This window comes from Balaenoptera borealis (assembly GCF_965194805.1).
Source record: "Balaenoptera borealis genome assembly, chromosome: 13".
Lineage (NCBI taxonomy): Eukaryota > Metazoa > Chordata > Mammalia > Artiodactyla > Balaenopteridae > Balaenoptera > Balaenoptera borealis.
Window position 1 is genome coordinate 105807984 of NC_138870.1, and position 21075 is coordinate 105829058.

The window sequence follows — 21075 nt, forward strand, 5'->3', positions numbered from 1 at the left end:
CTTAGTTGCTCCGTGGCATGTGGGATCTTCCCGGACTAGGGCTTGAACCCGTGTCCCCTGCATTGGCAGGCGGATTCTTAACCACTGCGCCACCAGGGAAGCCCCTCATGAGGTTTTTAAAATCCTTTCTATCTTTTTTTTTTTTTTTAATAAATTTATTTATTTATTTATTTTTGGCTGCTACTCTTCGTTGCGGTGCATGGGCTTCTCATTGCGGTGGCTTCTCTCGTGGCAGAGCACGGGCTCTAGGCGCGCGGGCTTCAGTAGTTGTGGCTCGCAGGCTCTAGAGCGCAGGCTCGGTAGTTGTGGTGCGTGGGCGTAGTTGCTCCGCGGCATGTGGGGTCTTCCCGGACCAGGGCTCGAACCCGTGTCTCCTGCATTGGCAGGCGGATTCTTAACCACTGTGCCACCAGGGGTGCCCCTCATGAGGTTTTTAAAAACCTTTTTACCTTAAAGTATATAGCACAGAGGGACTTTCCTGATGGTCCAGTGGTAAAGAATCCGCCTTACAATGCAGGGGACTCAGGTTCGATCCCTGGTCAGGGAACTAAGATCTGACATGCCGCGGGGCAACTGCTGAGCTCGTGCGCCTCAACTAGAGAGCCTGCGTGCCGCAAACTACAGAGCCCACGCGCCCTGGAGCCTGCACGCCACAACTAGAGAGAAGCCCGTGCGCTGCAACGAAAAAGATCCTGCATACCTCAACAAAGATCACGCGTGCCGCAACTAAGACCCGACACAGCCTAAAATAAAAATAAATAAAGTAAAGCACAGAGACAAACTGCATAAATTAATAGCTTGATGGGTTATGATAAGGTGGACACTTTTGTAACCATCCCTTGGGTCAAGAGAGAAAATTTTGCCCCCCCTGGAATCCCTCCACGTGCCCTATCCCAGCCACATCCCTCCCTTTGATGGCAAATACTTCCCTTTCTTCGTAGTTTTATGATGGGATTGCACGTCTTTAAGCAGTAGTTAAGTGTTGCCTGTTTTTCACGTGACGTTTCAGTCCCTTACCTACAGGGCACCCCCGCCTCCCGTGGGAGTTTGGTGTGGAAGAAGCCAGGTGGCTGGACTCATGTTTCTCAGTCTGGATTTTGCCGGCCATGGCCCTCAGGTGTGGTTTAATGTGTTTCCCTGCTCTTGGTTCCTTTAAATTGGCGGTAGATCTAAGGCCTGATGAGGTCCAGCCTCCTTCCTGGCTGCTGTGTTGCTCCCTTAGGAAGGACCTTGTGTGTGAGGCTGTCGCTCTCTTTGCTGTTGGCAGCCAGCGATACACAGACCTGCAGGCTTTAATCGGTAAGAAGTTATGGGACAGGGACGTTCCGGCTCAGTTACTGCGTCTTTGTTCATGAGCTGGGCTTGGAGTAAGAGGACCCTGTCCTTAGCTCCTCCACGGTTATCTGGTGCTGTAGTTTATGTAGGAAACTGAAGAAAAATGCTTGCTTCTTTCTCTTTATCAGTTTCCTATCATCCTCCAAAGGTGACCAACGGAGCATTTTATTTCGGTGTTATGCACTCATAGATTTAACATATTTGATGTGTTTTAATGCATTATTATGATGATCCTTATTTACGTTCAAATTATCTCATTTTTTTGGACAGTGGGAGCCCTTACAAGTTGGCGCCTAGATCCTTCTGACACAATTCTCCTTCTCTCTCAGAGGTTCCTTGCTCTCTGGTATGCCAGAATGTTCTAGGCTCATTTTGTATGCTTCCTGCCCAAGACCTGCAATCAGCCATTCCTTCAAAAGCCCTGGTCTTCTTTAACGGGAAATGATGTTTCACAACCATAGTCTGGATGTCAGGTAAGCTCATTCCCATTGGGTTGGTCACTGTTTTTAGGTCTTTGCAGTGAGCAGAGCTGGGGTAGGTGTCCTGCTCACCAACTGTAGCATGTGCATTTGACCTTTCTTGTCCTGGGTCTCTGTCTCTGTCTGAGGATGCTGGTTCTCAAGGACATGGGAGGTGAGAGTCTTGTGCTATCGCTGGTCACTCCTCTGCTTCACTCTCACTGTACACACCTCAGTCTCCGAGTAACGGTGGCTGTGTCGTTACTGAAAACAGGTTGGTGCTTTTTGCCTAAGACTTCCCATTGTCTTCCCATCCCTCTTTGCAGTGATTCGGGCTCTACGTGCAAGCGCGGTAGCCATTGCCTACTGTGCTCTCTCCCGGAGACCCTCACTCAGTCTTAGTCCTGCGAGGAAGTATATACTGAGCACTCACACCGTCCTTTCGTCAGTGTTTCTCTAGACTTTTTGGTTGAGGTTCTTTCTCTGGTAGATTTCTCCAGAGGGACTCAAGGAAAAATATTTCCTGAATTCTTGCATGTTGATAATAGTTTTTCTGTGTCCCTTATACTTGAAAGCCAGGTTGACTGGATATAAAATGCTTGGCTCATGTATTTTTTCCTCAGATATCTTAAATATGTTATTCTGTTGTTTTATAGCATAAAACATTGCTGTCAAACTCATGACAATTTTATTTTCTTTCCCTTGTACGTGACCTTGGTTTTCCCCTCAGTGGCATTTCTTTTTTTTTAAGTCTAGTGATTTTCCTAGAATATACCTCAGTGTTCATTGTTAAGGATGGATTTTCTCAGCTTTATGGTATGCTCTTTCAATATACGTAGTTTCACAACTTATATTTCAAAGTGTTTAGGATTCTCTTCTTTTGCTTTGTCCCCCTCTCTTTTCTGTGGGGGGTGCTCTGGTTATACATGTGTTGGATCTTCTTTGCCTGTGTTTTCAATTGGCCAGTTTCTCCTGAGTCTTTTTTAGCTCTTATTTCTTCTTCATTAAAAACCTTTATTTTCTAAACTCTTATCTTAAGAAATCATCTGTGGGGTTTATTTGTTCTTATGTTGCTTCTAACTTAGTCTTTATTCTTAAAATGGCATTTTACTTTTTGTTATTGTTTTGAGCATGTGTGTTTATTTTGCTGAAGATTTCAGGTTACAGGGAGGCCGTATACACAGCCCACGGCCACCACCCACCACCCCTTTTTGCTGGCTTCATTCTCTTGTTTGAAAGGAGAGAGCTCTTTTCTCTTTCTTCCCCCTCCAACTTTCCCCTTTTTCTCTCCTAGCCTCATGCTTTGCAATTTATAAAATGACATTTTACTTTTATTTGTAATATTTTCTTAGGATCCATAACCTCATTTCAGTGTTTTTCTATCCTGATTTATTTTGTTCTTTTGTATTGTTTTCTTAATTTCTTTAGATTCTTTTGAAATAAATTATAGTTTTTATTTAACTTGTGCTTATATTTTTCTGGTGTGCTTTCATTATCTATAGAGATGTTTTTCTGGTCTTTATTTTTTTTTCTCTTATCCTTTTGTAGGATTTGACCTTAATCCTTTTCTGTTGCTTATTGTTTTAGTTTTCTAGTGCTGCTTTAACAAATTATCACAAACTTAGTGGTTGAAAACAGCATAAATTTGGAGGTCAGAAATCTGAGATGGGTCTCACTAAGCTTAAATCAAGACGTTGGCAGGCTGCCTTTCTTTCTGGAGGCTCTAGCAGTGAATGTTTCCTTGCCTTTTACACTTTCTAGAGGCCGCCTGTGTGCTTGGATGTGGGCCCCCTCCCTCTGTCTTCAAAGCCAGCAACACTGCATCTCTCTGACCTTGTGAAGTCATATTTTCCTCTGTCTCTCTTCTGCCTCTTCTTTCCACTTTTAAAGATCCTTGTGATAACACTGGGTCCACCCAGATAATCCAGGATAATCTTCTTATTATCCTGGATCAGTAACCTTAATTCCATCTGCATCCTTATTAATAATCCTACTTTGCTATGTAACCATCCTTATTAATAATCCTACTTTGCTATGTAACCTAACACAGTCACAGATCTGAGGATTAGGACGTGAACTTCTTTGAGGACCGATTACTCTGTCTGCCACACTCATTTTTATCTGATACCAGTTTTGTTTTGTTTTTTAAATAAATTTATTTATTTATTTATATTTTATTTTTGGCTGCGTTGGGTCTTTGTTGCGGCAAGCAGGGGCTACTCTTCATTGTGGTGCACGTACTTCTCATCACGGTGGCTTCTCTTGTTGCGGAGCACGGGCTCTAGGTGCACGGGATTCAGTAGTTGTGGCTCACAGGCTCGGTAGTTGTGGCTCGCGGGCTCAGTAGTTGTGGCTCGTGGGGCTTAGTTGCTCCGTGATATGTGGTATCTTCCCAGACCAGGGCTTGAACCCATGTCCCCTGCACTGGCAGGCGGATACTTAACCCCTGCACCATCAGGGAAGTCCTGATACTAGTTTTTAACATTCGAGGAGAGATGGCTGAGGATAACTTGTCCTAACTCATGGTGCTTCCTGTTCTGCAGTCTTTATCTACTACTGAAAATGTGGCGGCTTCCATTTTTATGTTTTACGTTGTGTATCTAGGAATATCTGTAGTTTTCTTGTTATGTCTTTGGCTTTGGTACCCAGGTGATACTGATCTCTTAGAATAAACTGGAAAGTATTCTATCCTCCTCTTTCAAAGAGTTTATGGAGTATTGATATCATTTCTTCTGTAAATGTTTGATAAAATTCACCAGTGAGGCCATCTGGGCCTACATTTTTCTTCATGGGAAAATTTTAAGTTACTAATTCAATGTCTTTACTTGTTATATGTCTATTCTGATTTTCTGTTACTTCTTGAGTCACTTTAGTTAATTTGTTACTTTCTAGGAATTTTCCCATTTCATGTGAGTTGTTGAATTTGTTGGTAGACAGTTGTTCATAGTCCTCTCTTATATTTCATTTAGTTCCTTTTTTTTTTTTTTTTTAAGGTTTTTTGATGTGGACCGTTTTTAAAGTCTTTATTGAATTTGTTACAATATTGCTTCTGTTTTATGTTTTGGTTTTTTGGCCGTAAGCCATGTGGGATCTTATCTCCCTGACCAGGGATCAAACCCACACCCCCTGCATTGGAAGGCAAAGTCTTAACCACTGGACCGCCAGGGAAGTCCCTCATTTAGTTTCTGAGGGGGCAGTGGTAATGCTCCCAGGTTTTTGCAATCTATGTCTCCTTTTTTTCTTGGTTAATCTAGCTAGGGATTTGTCAATTTTGTCAATGTTTTCAAAGAACCAACTTTCAGTTTCATTGAAGTTCTATATCACTTTTCTGTTTTCTGTTTCATTAGCATCCACTCTAATCTTTATTATTTCCTTTCTTCTGCCTTGGTTTGGTCTGTTCTTTTTCTAGTTTGCTTTTGTTTTCTTTTTATCTGGAGGTGAATGTTTACATTATTGATTTGAGACCTTTTTCTTTTCTAATATAGGTATTTAAAGCTATAAATTTCTCTCTGAGCACCAGTTTAGCTGCATCTCATGTATTTTGGTTTGTTGTGTTTTTATTTTCATTCAGATGAAAATACTTTCTAATTTCCCTTGTAGTTTCTTTTTGACCTATTATTTAGAAATGTGTTATTATTTCCAAATATTTATTGATTTTTCAAATTTTCCTCTGTTACTGTCTTGCAATTTAACTTCATTCTGGTTGAAGGATATATTTGTATCATTTCAGTTCTTTTAAATTTATTCATACTTGTTTTATGGCCCAGCCTCTGGTCTGTACTGTGGAATGTGTTGTGTGCGGTTGAGAAGGGGAAGTATTGTGCTGCTGTTGGATGGAGCCCTGTGTAGATCTGCCAGTTCAAGCTGGTTAATAGCATTGTTCACGTCGTCTTTATCCTCACTGATTTTCTGTCTTGCTGATCTAGTTGACCTCCCTTCAAGTTTGCTGATTCTTTCTTCTGGCTACCAAGCCCCTCTAGTGAATTTTTCATTACAGTTATGCATTTCAGCTCCATAATTTCTAATTTCATAATTGGTTCTTTTTCATAATTTTTCTCTCTATACTGATACTTACTTGGTGAGACATTGTCCTGCTTTCCTGTAGTTTCTTTATATGTGGTTCCCTTTAGTTCTTGCAACTTATTAGAGTAGCTGATTTAAAGTCTTTGTCTAGTAAGTCCAACCTCTAGACACCCTCAGGAACAGTTTCTTGGTTTATTTTTCCCCCATGTATGGGCCATACTTACCTGCTTTTTTTTTTTTGCACGTCTTATAATTTTTTTGTTTTTGTGGAAAACCAGACATCATTTGTTGTTATTGCTGGGGGGTTGTTTTGTTTTTGCCTGTTTGTTCCTTTAGTGACCTTCCTGGACTAATTCTGAAAAGTCTGTACTCCTTGTAGTGTTTGGACACTTCAGTCTCTGCCTGGTTAGCTTGGTGTCAGTGATTTCCTGAAATCCACTGAGCTGAATGATTTCCTTAAATGCTGCCAACACATGCGCCCGCCATCTTTGCCAAGAGCTGTGCGTGTGCCTGTGCCTGTGCATGTGTGTGTGTGTGTGTGTGTTGGGACAAGCATTAACCTTCTCCTTGCACAGGGCTTCAAGGTCAGCCAGATGTGAGAGATGGGGTGGCCCCTCAGGTCTCTCCTGGGCTTGTCCTTCTACAGCTGCAGGAATCTGTCAGAGCCTTTCATAGCTCCCTGCAGACATCTCGTCCCCCCATCTTCCTTCTCAGCCTTTGGCCAGGCTCTTGTTTGCCCCACTGGCGTTGCAGGGTTAGGCAACTGTGATGTTACAGAAGTGCAACTGTTTTCAGCAGAAGCCCAGGGAGAGGGCTTTTCCCACTGCAGGCTCTGAATCAGGTCAAATAACTACCGTGCCCTGTGAGCAGGTCTTTTCCAGGGACCTGTGACAAAGGTCAAGTGGTGGCATTGCTGCACAGTGGGACTTTCTGAGGAGGCCGCAGTCCCGGTCTGCCCCTCTGGTGGCTGCAAGGCCGCTGCTTTTCACAGCTGCCGTGGTCCTGTGGTTCCTATGGGGAAGGAAGGATGGGAGTGAAATGTTCTTACGAGCTCCCACAGTTTTTCTTAAATAAATGCTCCTCAGATTGTTGCAGGCCTTTGCTTAACCCCCAGAGTTGTGAACAATTTGATACTGACAGCTGCCCAGCACTGCGTTTGCTTTCCTGCAGCCACTGGGTTATGGAGGTCCTCACCTACCACTCTGAGCAGTGCTTGCGTCAGGAGATTTCTCCTCCCTTCTCTACCCTTCTTTTGCTGTTTCTTTTGTCCCTGAACTGCTCAATTTATAGTCTATTCCCAGCAGTTCCTCTTTGAAATGGGTCTTTGCCCTGGCGGAAGCATGGGCTGGGTGGTTTTTCTCCAGCCTCTTTGGACCTTACCCTGGACCCCTGACATACATCCGCTCTGATGAGTGCAGAAAGCTCCTCCCAGTTTCAGCAGCTTGGTCCTCGGGGCTTCCGGTGAATACCTGTTGGCTACTTTGGGATTATCAGTAATCACATGCCCAGGGCTGCTTTCTTTTTCTGCCTGTACAGATCTAATACCACATGGGCCTTGTATATGTTCTTGGTTTCTCCTGGTGGCTTATATTTTGGAGTTAAGGAAATACCTTGTCAGGCTTGTCTTCTTGTCGGTCTCGTCCATGAGACTGTGGCTTTGCTCTTTTAGTTCTGTGCTGTATTACCAACTGAAACAATGAACTTAACTGTAGTTCACGTGAATAAAATAACTACACTTAAGAGAAAAAACTGACCCAAGAAACTCTCGGACACAGTGCTTGTTTATATACCCTCAAGCCCAAAGGCAAAAATGTATAAACTAACATTTCTGTTCAAAAGCTTGTTTTTCCTTGGTGGTATGGGCTAGCATTCTGAAACTGCTTTCTGAATATTGTAGGACTGAGCAAATGAGCAAATCCTTTAAGGCTAGTGGGAGCCAGACTTCTCGCAATTGGAGAAAGAAGTTACAGAATGGAGACAGGGAGGCTCGGATGATCCTGGGATGTTGGATTGAAGTTGGAGGCGTCAGCGTGAACGTGTGGTTTTTATCCACCTGTGCATGTGCATGTAGGCGTATGTGTGTATTAATGGTTTTTACTTAATCCCATTGAAAGGGCCTAGAAACAAAGGCACCCCAGTGACAGTGGGCACACCAAGCACCTCACTCTTTACCCACACCATTATTGTTTTTGTTAACTCTTGTCGTTTTCTGTCCATCACTGAATTTCCATGTGGGATTATTTCTGCCTGAAGAACACTTTTGCATTTCCTTCAGTACAGGTCACCTGGTGACATATTCTGTGTTTGATTTGTCTGACAGTGTTTTTATTTCGTATTAATTCCTGCAGGAATATTTTTGCTGAGTATTAAATTCTGGTTTGGCTTTTATTTTTTTCAAAACTATGAAGATACCATTCCTTTGTCTCCTGGTTTACATTGCTTCTCTTGAAAAGTCAGCAGTCTGTCTAGTTATATCTTTTCTTAAAATAATTCCTATGGAAGTGTTGTAATATATACTAGTGTAATGACCTGTGCACTCATCGCCTGGCTTTAACAATTACCAACTCAAGGCTGCTCTTGTTTTATCTGTATCCCTCACCCCACCTAGTTATGTTAAAGCAGATACCAGAAATCATATTTCATCTGGATATTTTTCAGTAAGTATCTTGAAAAGATGGGATTCTTTGAAACGTTTTATCTACAATATCTTTATGCTTTAATAAACTAAGAATTACTTAATAGCGAATGTTAATTCAGTATCCAAGTTTCCCACATAGTCTAAAAAATGTTCTTATACAGTTTGCTAATTCAGATCAGGATTCAAGTATAATTTGTGTGTTAAAGAAACTGGGTTGTTTGTCCTATAGAATTTCCCATAGTCTGGATTTTGCTGATTTCATCCCACTGGTGGTATTTAAATATGTTCCTCCATCCCTTGTAATTTTTATCTGTCTGCTTTATCTCTTGTTTTTTAACACTTTTTTTTTCTTTTTCTTTAAATCTTGCTTGGGGTTTGTAGGGATTCTCAAGTCTGTGGTCTGAAGTCTTTGATCCGAACTGCTTTTTTTTTTTCTTGTTTTTTTTCTGTTGTGGTTTATCACAGCATATTGAATATAGTTCCCTGTGCTATACAGTAGGACCTTGTTGTTCATCCATCCTATAGACACTAGTTTGCACCTGCTAATCCCAAACTCCCAATCCTTCCCTCCCCCACCCGCCCTCCTCCTTGGCAACCACAAGTCTGAGTCTGTTTTGTAGATAAGTTCACTTGTGTCATATTTTAGATTCCACATATAAGTGATGTCACGTGGTATCTGTCTCACTCACTTAGTGTGACCGTCTCCGGGTCCATCCGCGTCGCTGCCCTCACAGCCACGTCTCTTCTTCTTCCTGCTCTCTTGTCTCCCGTCCACCGCTCTGGCCCCCCAGGGCTTCCAGTGCTCACCTCTGGATGCGAGCAGCGGCCTGTTTCCACCCGTGTGCCCTGGACGCGTTTCTCACCCTCAGTGTGAGAAACACTGAGAAAGCCTCAGTGTCCTCGTGTGTAAAAGGAGAAATACCAAACTGAATCTTCCTCGAAAGATTTTCATGTGGTTTAAATGAGACAACACAGGTTGAACCCACGGTGAACAGTCACTGTTGGCTCTCCCATTCTCGTCACCCCACGCTCTTGCCCCAGGAACATCTCCAGAGAGAGTCAAAGTCACCTGGGAATGTAATGTTTGCCTTGAAGGGAGAAGAGCGGGTTTCTCCCAGACCCAGAGAGAGGAATGGGGACAAGGCTGTCCAGGACTGAGAAGACATCCGGGCACCGAGGTCGTAAGGGAAGGAGCAGCAAGGCAGAGTGACCTTGAGCCTGTGACCTTCCTAAATGTACTGAGATCCAGTACTTCTTCATAGAGGCCTTAGAACCTTTATTACATAGATGACTGTGTCTTATGTGACTAAAGCAGTGTGACCTTTCCTTCCTGACCTGCCTCTTGCCTGGACCCCCAGTGCGACACTGGGTACAAGTGTGAGGCGGGGGTGGGGGGTCCTTGCCTTGTTCCTGAGCTTTCCCTGCCCAGTGTGATGGTAACTGTAGAGTGTTTCTAAAAGTCCTTGTAAGGTTGAGGAAGTTTTCCTCTCTTCCCGCCTTGCTGAGAGTTTCTGTCGTGAATAGGAATAGAAATGATGTTAAATGTTTTTCTGCATCTAATGACATGACTCTATGGTTTTCCTCCTTTTTTTCCATCAATGTGGTGAATTCTATTGGTTGATCTTTTAATGTTAAACCAGACATGCTTGTGATGAACCCCTCTTACTCACGGTGTATTATCTTTAATGTAGTGCTGAATTTGATATGTTAAATTTTTAAGAACTTGCTACATTTTCTTAAGGTTTTTCTATGATCATAGGGATATGAATCTGATTCTTTTCTTATGTCTTTGCTGGTTTTGGAGTCAGGGTAATACTACCTCATAAAAAAAAAGAGTTGGGAAGTGTTTCTTCTATTTTCTGGAAGAGTTTGTGTTTCACCAGTTTCTTTTTCTTTAATGTTTGTTGAAATTCACCAGTGAAGCCATCTTGGCTTGGAAGTTTCTTTAAGGGAAGGTTTTTAACTACAAGTTCAGCTCTTAAAATAGATAGAGGGCTGTTCAGGTTATCTCTTTGGTGAGTTTTTGTAATGTGTGGCTTTCCAGGATTTACCCGTTTCATCTAAGCTGCTGAATTTACCATCATAAAGTCACTCATCTATTTCCTTACTATCTTTTTGCATCTGTAAGATCTTTGGTGAAAATCCCCTCTTTCATTCCTGCTATTGGTAATTTTATGTCTTTACCATTTTTTTCTTTAATCAGTCTGTAGAAGTTTGCCAATTTTGTTGATCTGTCCAAAGAACCGGTGTTAGGTTTCATTGATTTTTTTTTTTTTCTGCCCTGCCTCTTCTCCCACACCCCCAATTTCAGTGATTTCAAATCTTTTATTGTTTCCTTCCCTTTGTTTGCTTTGGGATTAAATTTGCTTCACTTTTCCTTGTGATTTTTTTTTTCTTTAACCCTCGGCTTAATATAGAAGTGTTATTTATTTGAAGATATTTAGGATTTTTCCAGATATCATTCTGATGTTGATTTCTCATTCAGTTCCCTTATTGTCAGAGACCATTCTTTGTTTGATTTCAGTTCTTTTAAATTTATTGAGATTTGCTTTACTGTCCGGAGAACAGTCTATCTTGATGAATGTTTTGTGTCCACCTTTAAGTGATATTCCGTTGTTGTTTGAACTGTTCCATAAATGCCATTTAGGTCAAGTTGATGATAGTGATTTAAAGTCTTATGTTATCTTTACTGCTGTTCTGTCTACTTGTTCAGTTAACTACTGAATGGGGGTGTGAAATCCCATCTAATTTTGGTTGGTCAAGTCTCCCTTTAGGTCTGTCAGGTTTGCTTCATGCATTTGGAAAATCTGTTGGTAGATGTGTGCATGTCTGATGAACTGACCCCTTTGTCCTTTTATGTGATGTCCCTGTCATCCTGCTGTGTCGTTCTCACATCTTCATCGCGTGCTAGCTTAGGCACGCCCGCTTGCTCCTGGCTGGTGTTAGTGTGCTGCACCTTTTCTGTCCTTTTGCTTTGAACCTATTTGTGTCTTGATGTTTTAACGTGTTTTTTGTAGGCAGCATATAGTTAGTCTTACTTTTTTACCCAACCTGACAATCTCTGCCTTTCTTAAAATACAACTTTATTGGTTGTGTAGGCTGTGTCCTGTGTCTTCTTGCCTCTGATGCTCTGCTCCCAGAATGCTTCACGTCTGGCCACCGATATGTGCTCTTGTGTCCCACACTGACCGTTCTCCAGCACCAGCTGGCTGTCCCCCAGTTCACTTCTGACACCACCGCCTGAAGTCATCGTCAGATCCCCGCCTCAGGGCCCAGTCCCACAAGACTGCTCCCATTCAGACACCGACCCCAGTTGTCCCCTGTATTTCTGACCAACCGGCTTAAGTCTGGGTTCCCACAATAAAGCGCTAGGGCGGCTTACAGAACTCAGGGAACCCTTACTGACATTTATTGGTTTATTGTAGGAAAAAGATACGATAAGGGACACAGACGAACAGCCACATGAAGATGCACAGGGTGAGGTCTGGGAGGGTCCTGAGTGCAGGGGCTTCTGTCCTCCTGGAGTTGGGGTGCGTCACCCGCCCGACACGTGGTTTTGTTCACTAGCCCAGCAGTTCCCCTAACCCCCGGACCATTGGGATTCTACAGCGGTTTCATCACGTGGGCGTGATCAGTATTAACTCAATCTCCAGCCCATCCTGGGGGGTGGGGGTGTGGCTGAGAGTTCCAAGTTTCTGGCCGCGGCTCTTTATGGTCACAGGCCCCCATCCAGGAGTCACCGCGTTAGAACAAGAGATGTTCCTGTCACTCAGGAACTCCCAAGGGTTTTAGGAGCTCTGTGTCAGGAACTGGGGGCACAGACCAGTGTACATATATATTTCATACTTTTTCACATTAGGTGTAATTGACATACAATAAACTGCACTTATTTAAAGGGTACAATTTCCTCAATATACACACACACTTATATCATGTTTATATACATAAACAGTTTGCTGCCAACATTTGTGGACAAATCGTATGGGCATAGGCACTCACATGCAACTAATTTTCAGCAAAGTTACAAAGGCATCCTTTTGTTGAGAAGGATGGTCTTTTCAACAAATGATGTTTGAACAGTTAGATATTCATATGCAAAAAAATGAATTTGAATCTTTCAAAGATCTAAGTATAAAATATAAAACTTCCAGAAAACACAAGAGAAAATCTTTCTTAGATACAACCCCAAAAGTACAATCCATGAAAGAACAGATTGGTAAATTGGACTTCACTAAAATTAAGGGCATTTCTTTTCCGAAAACACTGTTAACAGAATGAAAAGACAAGCTACAGACTGGAATCATATACCTGATAAAGGGCTTCTCTCCAGGCATGTAAAGAACTCTAAGAAAATACACAATCTCTGAAAACATGGGCAAAACATGTGAACAGATGCTTCACCAACGGAGAGAAACAAATGGCAAATATGCACATAAAATGCTCAACATCATCAGTCATTTAGGAAATTGCCAGTTAAGGCCGTAATAAGATACCTTTACATACCTGTTAATTAGAAGGGCTAAAATTACAATGATGGACCTTACCAAGTCTCGGTATTTTCTCTTTACCATCTTTTTCTCACTTTTTTGGATATATAGTAATGTGTATATGTTACTCCCAAATTCCTGATTTATCCCTCCCCCCTACCTTTCCCCTTTGGTAACCATAAGTTTTTTTTCTATGTCTGAGAGTCTATTTCTGTTTTGTAAATAAGTTCATTTGTATCATTTTTTTAGATTCCACGTATAAGTGATATCATATGTTATTTGTCTTTTTCTTTCTGACTTACTTCACTTAGTATAATCTCTAGATCCATCCATGTTGCTACAATGGCATTATTTTATTCTTTTTTATGGCTGAGTAATATTCCATTGTGTATATGTACCACATCTTCTTTATCCATTTGTCTGTCAATGGACATTTAGATTGTTTCCATGTCTTGGCTACTGTAAATAGTGCAGTTATGAACATTGGGATGCATGTATCTTCACCTATGGTTTTCTTTGGATATATGCCCAGGAGTGGGATTGCTGGATCATATGGTAACTCTATTTTTAGCTTTTTAAGGAACTTCCATACTGTTCTCCATAGTGGCTGCACCAATTTACATTCCCACCCACAGTGTAGGAGGGTTCCCTTTTCTCCACACCCTCTCCAGCATTTGTAGACTTTCTGATGGTAACCATTCTGACAGGTGGGAGGTGGTACCTCATTGTAGTTTTTATTTGCATTTCTCTAACAATTGGTGACGTTGAGCATCTTTTCATGTGCCTTTTGGCCATCTGTTTGTCTTTTTTGGGGATATGTCTATTTAGAGGGTATCTTCATTGTGTAACTGGTTTGTAAAAAAGTCAAGGAACAAACTTTTCTGTTTTAATTTCCCATTATGGAATTCCTTTCTGTGCATACATTGAGGCTCATATATCCATGACAGTGTAGATTTGAAATATGACTGAGTCCAGTGTCTGACTTGATTTCATCTTCTGTAGATAATGCAGAAGGATCACTGTGCCATCAAGATGACGGCGATCCTGTGTCTGAGACAAGCAGGTCCCCGCCACGTGAATGCGTGTCTACACCGTGAAGTGTTTAAGAGTAGAACTCCTGGAAAGCAGCGGTCCACACCCTAATGACATGCTCACGAGTTCCCTAGTCTACTCCTCAGTAAGATTTATGATTAGCCATATTCATAAACATCCCGAAAGATAGGATTCTTTTGAAAGAACTGAAGATAATGTACATTTGGGGGCACAAATGAGCATTTGGATCAGTTTTCTACCAACCTCGGAGGTCAGCATCATGAAGCAGCCAGAATAGTTATGGTCAGTCATGGAGAATCACCAGGAGACTCGTCCCAAAGGTGATGGTGATTTTGTTTCTGATAAAATAAATTTTAAAATAGAAGAGGAAGATGATGATCCAATCCCTAATCACAGTTTGGAAAGAATGGACTTTAAAAATGAGCAGGAGGACAGGAAAGGGGCTGACAGTGGCAACGAGCAGGCGGAGGGCAGAGAGGCGAGCCACGGCTGCCGGCCCCCCGGGGGGCGCGTCTCTCCTGACCCCGAGGACGACTACGGGGCCCTGTTGTCACAGTACAGCAGCACCCTGTACAGCGTGGCCATGGAGGCCGTGACGCAGAGCCTGCTCTCCGGCCGCGGCATCAGCTCCAGGAAGAAGTCCCCGGCTTGGAAGCATTTTTTCATCTCACCCCGGGATAGCACGAAGGCCATCTGTACATACTGTATGAAGGAGTTCAGCAGGGGCAAGAACGAGAAGGACCTGAGCACCAGCTGTCTGATGCGGCACGTGAGGCGGGCGCACCCCACCGTCCTCGTGGAGGAGAATGGCAGCGCGCCAGCCCCGGCCCCCCGCCCTGCCCCTCTGCCGCGGCTCCCGCCACCACCCGCTGACGCCGGAGACCCGGGCACCGTCCTGTCACCTGGCAGACTCGCTGCCAGAACGCCCTCCAAGAGCCCGTCTCCCCATCAGGTAACGGAGGAACCTGGCTCTGTGGTTTCTTGCGAAGAGGCCCCCTCGGACGTGTCAGTCTCTGAGGGGCACAGCAGGGATGAAGCCCTGGCGGGGCCGCCTCCCCAGCCCCCCAGCCTCCACTGCGACGAGCCTGCAGAGAACGGGGCTGAGAAAAACCTCCCCCTGCCCAGGAGCGCATCCGGGTCCAGGAGGAGGTCCGCCGTCTGGAAGCACTTCTACCTGTCGCCCCTGGACAGCTCCAAGGCCGTGTGCGTCCACTGCATGAACGAGTTCAGCCGGGGGAAGAACGGGAAGGACCTGGGCACCAGCTGCCTCATCAGGCACATGTGGCGGGCGCACCGCTCCATCGTGCTGCGGGAAAACGGCGGGGGCGCTGGCGTGCCGCCCCCCTACTCCGCACCCCCAACCCTGCTGCCCACCCCGCCGCTGCCCGACGGAGAGCCCAGCCCTGCGTCCTCGTCTCCGGGGAAGCCGGTCCAGGACGCCGCCTCCGCGCCCTCCTCCCCCGAGCAGCTGGCGGAGGACCCGCCAGCGCACTGGAACCCTGGAGACGCGCCGGTGGAAGACGCGTGGGCACTGTCCTCCTCCTCTGACGTGGGCGAGGCCTCGTGGGCATCGTCTCCCGAGAAGCAGCCGGGCGACGCGCCCAGCCCTCGCCCACTGGAGTCCGGCGCAGTGTTCCAGCAGAACAAGAAGGTCATGAGGAGGCTGAAGTCAGAAGTCTGGCACCACTTCTCGCTGGCCCCCACGGACAGCCTCAAGGCTGTGTGCAGGCACTGTGGCTGCGTCATCAGCCGGGGGAAGAAGGGTGACGTGGGCACGAGCTGTTTGATGCGGCATCTCTACAGGCGCCACCCGGAGGTCGTTGGGAACCAGAAGGGCTTTCTGGGGGCCAGCTTGGCGAATTCGCCGTACGCCACCTTGGCTTCTGCAGAAACTTCCTCCTCCAGATTAACTGACCTGCCGACCATGGTCACAAAAAACAATCAAGTTACGTTTCCCGTCAACAGCAAAAAGACCTCGAAGTTGTGGAATCATTTTTCTATCTGCTCCGCGGATCCCACGAAGGTCGTGTGCTTGCACTGTGGCCGGACGATCAGCAGGGGCAAGAAGCCGACAAACCTGGGCACCAGCTGTCTCCTGAGGCACCTGCAGAGGTTCCACGGCGGCGTGCTGAAGCCCGACGCCCCCAGGACGGTGCCGCCCTCCCCTCCTGGTGCCCGTGGGCCCCCGAGCTCAGAGTCGGCAGGCGCCTCCTCCTGCGATGACGTCAACGAGAAGTTTTATGATTCGCATCCAGTTGCCAAAAAAATAACAAGTCTCATTGCTGAAATGATCGCACTTGACCTCCAGCCGTACTCGTTTGTGGACAACGTTGGCTTCAACAGGCTGCTCGGATACTTGAAACCTCAGTACTCTCTGCCCCCTCCGTCCTACTTCTCCAGGACGGCCATCCCAGGTATGTACGACAATGTGAAACACATCATCATGTCACATCTCCAGGAAGCCGAGAGCGGTGTGGTCCACTTCACGTCGGGAATATGGATGAGCAGCCAGACCCGGGAGTACCTGACCCTCACCGCCCACTGGGTCACCTTTGAGTCGTCGGCCCGGCCGCACTGCGAGGACCACCACTGCTCGGCACTGCTGGACGTGTCGCAGGTAGACTGCGACTACAGCGGCAGCAGCGTCCAGAAGCAGCTGGAGTGCTGGTGGGAGGCCTGGGTGACGTCGACCGGCCTGCAGGTGGGGATCACGGTCACCGACAACCCCGGCATAGGGAAGGCGCTGAACGAGGGGGCACGCTCGAGCGTGCAGTGCTTCAGTCACACGGTCAACCTCATCGTCAGTGAGGCCATCAAGAGCCAGAGGATGGTCCAGAACCTGCTCAGCACCGCGCGGAAAATATGCGAACGGGTCCACCGGTCGCCCAGGGCGAAAGCAAAGCTGGCGGAGCTGCAGAAGGAGTACGAGCTGCCGCCCCACCACCTCCTCCAGGACGTCCCGTCCAAGTGGAACACGTCGTTTCACATGCTGGAGCGGCTTATCGAGCAGAAGAGGGCGGTGAACGAGCTGTCTGTCGAGTGTAACTTCCGGGAGCTCATCAGCTGCGACCAGTGGGAGGTGATGCAGTCCGTGTGCCACGCCCTGAAGCCCTTCGACGCCGCCCGGCGGGAGATGAGCGCCCACGTGTCCACGCTCAGCCAGGTCATCCCCATGATCCACATCCTCAACAGGAGGGTGGAGATGCTGTTCGAGGAGACCATGGGCATCGACACCATGCTCAAGTCCCTCAGGGAGGCCATGGTGAGCCGCCTGTCCGCCACCCTCCACGACCCCAGGTACGTGCTGGCCACCCTGCTGGACCCGCGCTACAAAGCCTCCCTCTTCTCCGAGGAGGAGGCCGCGCAGTACAAGCAGGACTTGATCAGGGAACTAGAAACGCTGAATTCTACCTCAGAGCCTACGCCCGTCCCCAACGGATGCGCCCCGGGCTCCCCACCGAGAGACTGTGCCGGGGAGGAGAGCCTGTGGTCACTCATGGCCAAGATGAAGACCGAGCCCCGAGGGAGGACGAAGGTCCCGGAGGACATGGTGCTCGCCTACCTGGAGGAGGAGGTGCTGGAGCACGGCTGCGACCCGCTCGCCTACTGGAACCTGAAGAGGGCGGCCTGGCCGGGCCTCTCCGCCTTGGCCGTGCGGTTTCTGGGCTGCCCCCCGAGCATCGTGCCCTCCGAGAGGCTGTTCAGCACACCCACTGAGAACGGCAGCTTTGGCCAGTCCAGGCTCATGATGGAACATTTCGAGAAACTTATTTTCCTGAAAGTGAATCTTCCCTTAATATGCTTCCAGTATTGAAGCTCACGGTGGAGCCGCCAGACGAGAAACAGCATCTGTCCCCGGCTGGCGGCTCGCCGCGGTCGGGGCCCCGCGGGGCAGCAGGCCGGGCGCTCAGGTCCGCAGCCACGGGAGGTTCCCGGCCCGGCCCTCGCCGTCATGTCCACATGTGCCTTACCCAGTCCTTCAGGCCAGGTACCACGGTGTGTTTTTCAAGAAGTCCAGTAGAAACAGCCTGTCTTGTCAATTACGAAATACAGTGATTAGGTTTTCATTCGTAACTGTAAAATTTTTTAAAAGTTGGGGGTTAGGAGTTTGTTTTACTAGAATGGCAGAGGAGATATAAGCAGTTTTATTCTGTAGGCTTTTTATTCGATTATGTAAAAACCACAAATCAGGTACTGTATTTTAGTTTAAAATTGCTTTAATTGCAACAAAATAGCTTTTGTGGCTGTCAGATAAAATCTGTATATAGGAGGTGGAGTTCAAGCCATCCTGACTGAGCAGTTCCTGGCTGCGGGCTCTAAAGTACGTTCAGGGGACGGCGAGTATTCTGGGAGGTGACTGTTTACACAACAGAGACGTGGCGTTCGAAGACAAGCCTGCACTCACATGTATCACGGAATGTCGGTCGTGTGGGGTTCAGGGGAGAGAGCACTACCGCTTCAGGGGTTGGCCCTCAGCGCCACGTGGGCTGTTAGCTCGGACACATCCCCGCCGTTCACAGTGAGCGCCGGTGGTGCCTGCTGCGTAGCTGGTGCACAGCGTGACACGTTTACAGCATCCTGTTGGTGGAATCTCCGAGCCTCTGGCTCAGTGGCTCTACACCATGAAGCTATCTTGAAATTTGTGCACTGACCCCCCAATTTGATCAAATTATGTGTACAGTCCTTTTTAGAAGAGGTGGCTTATTTACAGGGAAGAAGATTGCTATAATACAGTTGTAAGAATAGCCTTAGGTGTTTAGATTTTCTTTTTGATAATAGGGAAGATGCAGCCATCAATGGGGTGTTTTAGAATCCCAATGACATCAAAATGGAGTATCAGTCATCAGGTTTTTTTAACAATAATAACGTCTTCAAAGTTTTTGCCTCAGTGTCTAGAAAAGGGTTCATTTTCTTATTTCAAACCAGGTAAATATTCTGGGTGAAACAAGTCACTGATTTGCCTGTGACCTTTTAGAAAAGTTGTCGTTTTGTTAAAATACTGTACCTATTATTAATCTGAATTTGCATTGACTATGTTTTAGTGTATTTATAAATGGTGAACTCAGTTTCTGAAATTAAACTTTTTATTTGCAATTTTCTACTGCTGGAGGACACTGGCTTTTTATTCTTAGGATAATAAAACAGTGCTACTCTTGGGGGCCAACATACACAGAAACCACATTCATGCAGCCTTTGGATTTTCACCTTAGCCCCAGGTGGGACCCAGGGGAAGTGGAGGAGTAATTCTTGCAACAGCATTTCTGATAGTGGCAGTAACGTATGAGAACTTTCCAGGTCTTGTGTTGAGAGCGCGTGCTGTGCGGCCTGTGGTGCTGGAGGGGAAGAGCAGCCACTGTGGAAAATCGTATGGAGGCTCCTCAAAAAATCATATGCTACCATATGACCCAGCAATCCCACTCCTGGATATTTTTCCGAAGAAGGCAAAAACACTAATTTGAAAAGATACATGTACCCCCATGTTCATAGCAACATTATTTATGATAGCAAGATATGGAAGCAACCAAAGTGTCCATCAACAGATGAATGGATAGAGAAGATACGGTGTATATATATACAATGGAATATTACTTAGCCATAAAAAAAAATCTTGCCATTTGCAACAAAATGGATAGATCTGGAGAGTGTTACGCTAAGTGAAATAAGTCGGACAGAGAAAGACAAATACCACATGATTTCACGCAAATGTGGAATCTAAAAACAAAATGAAACAGGGACACACTCATAGATACAGAGAATAAACTTGTAGTTTCCAGAAGGGAGAGGATGAGGGATGAGTGAAACAGGTGAGGGAGAGGAAGAGGCACAAACTTCCACTGACAAAACGAGTCACCAGGTTGTAACGTACAGCATAGGGCATATAATCAGTAATATTGTAAAAGCTTTGTGTGGTGACAGATGGTAACTAGACGTATTGTGATCATTTTTATAATGTATAAAAATATCGAATCACTGTGGTATACCTACATCGTATGTCAGTTATAGTTCAATTAAGAAAATCCATTAGTGTCAGAATGAGAAAGGGTCCGGGAAGATGGCAGAGTAGGAGCACCGCAAGTCCCCGTCCCCTGCCGGAATCGGTCTGCCCTAACTGTCGGGAACTCTGGAGAATACAGACGGCTTGTAAGCCCCAGGGGAGACTTGCAGGGTAGCAGTGCCCCACCCCCCAGCCCCAGCCACCTGGCAGGCAGCTGTGCGTGGGTCCTGGAGCAGCTTGCACACAGCTTGCAGGAGCCAGAGCAGGGAAAGAAAGGACCCTGTCCTCCAGATATTGGGGATCTGTGCTCTGATAGCTCATCACTGCTTCTGATCTCACAGGTGCAGAGAAAGAGGCAGGCGCCATTGTTGTTGTACCTCCCCCGCCCCCCCACCCCCCCCCACCCCCGCATTGTTGCAAGACCCTCTGCCTCTAGTGTCTTCCAGGGGATTTAAAGGGCCAGAGCCCTTTTTTTTAAAAATTATTTTTTTATTTATTTACTTTTGGCTGCGTTGGGTCTTCATTGTTGCGCACAGGCTTTCTCTAGTTGCAGCAAGTGGGGGCTACCCTTCGTTGCGGTGCGTGGGCTTCTTATCGCGGTGGCTTCTCTTTTTGTGGAGCACGGGCTCTAGGCACACAGGATTCAGTAGTTATGGCACATGGGCTCAGTAGTTGTGGCTCACAGGCTCTAGAGCACAGGCTCAGTAGTTGCGGTGCACGGGTTTAATTGTTCTGTGGCATGTGGGATCTTCCCGGACCAGGGATCGAACCCGTGTCCCCTGCATTGGCAGGTGGATTCCCAACCACTGCACCACCAGGGAAGTCCCCAGAGCCCTTTTTTAATCCCCTGTATTTTTTGCTTTTCCCCTTTCAGGAGCCAGACATTAAAGACTAAGGACATATAAAAATAACTGCACATATGGGGAGAATTAGAATGTGACTACTTGTACCCAGGGAACAGCTCAGAAAACACTTAAGAAGACATTAACTTTACACCTCAGGCTGACCCTTGGCACAAAGACAATCAAAAACAAAACCTAGGGAGAGCACAAAGCCTAGGGAAGAGGAAGAATCTGATTTCCAGAG

General features: G+C 46.1%; 1 protein-coding gene across 9 annotated transcripts in view; it reads left to right on the top strand.

The window, feature by feature from the left end:
- ZBED4 (zinc finger BED-type containing 4) overlaps positions 1-19093 on the top strand; it is a 28492-nt gene extending 9399 nt beyond the window's left edge. For 4 of the 9 annotated variants that reach the window (XM_082348992.1, XM_082348997.1, XM_082348995.1 and 1 more), the window contains 2 exons: positions 1665-1808; positions 13944-19093. In XM_082348992.1, coding sequence (XP_082205118.1) covers positions 14284-17808 — 3525 coding nt within the window. In that variant the 5' untranslated portion in view covers positions 1665-1808; positions 13944-14283 and the 3' untranslated portion in view covers positions 17809-19093. Of the gene's footprint in view, positions 1-1605; positions 1809-13943 lie in introns of all 9 variants that reach the window. The other 5 variants (XM_082348994.1, XM_082348999.1, XM_082348998.1 and 2 more) reach the window with 2 other exon arrangements.
- The last annotated feature ends 1982 nt before the right edge of the window (positions 19094-21075 follow it).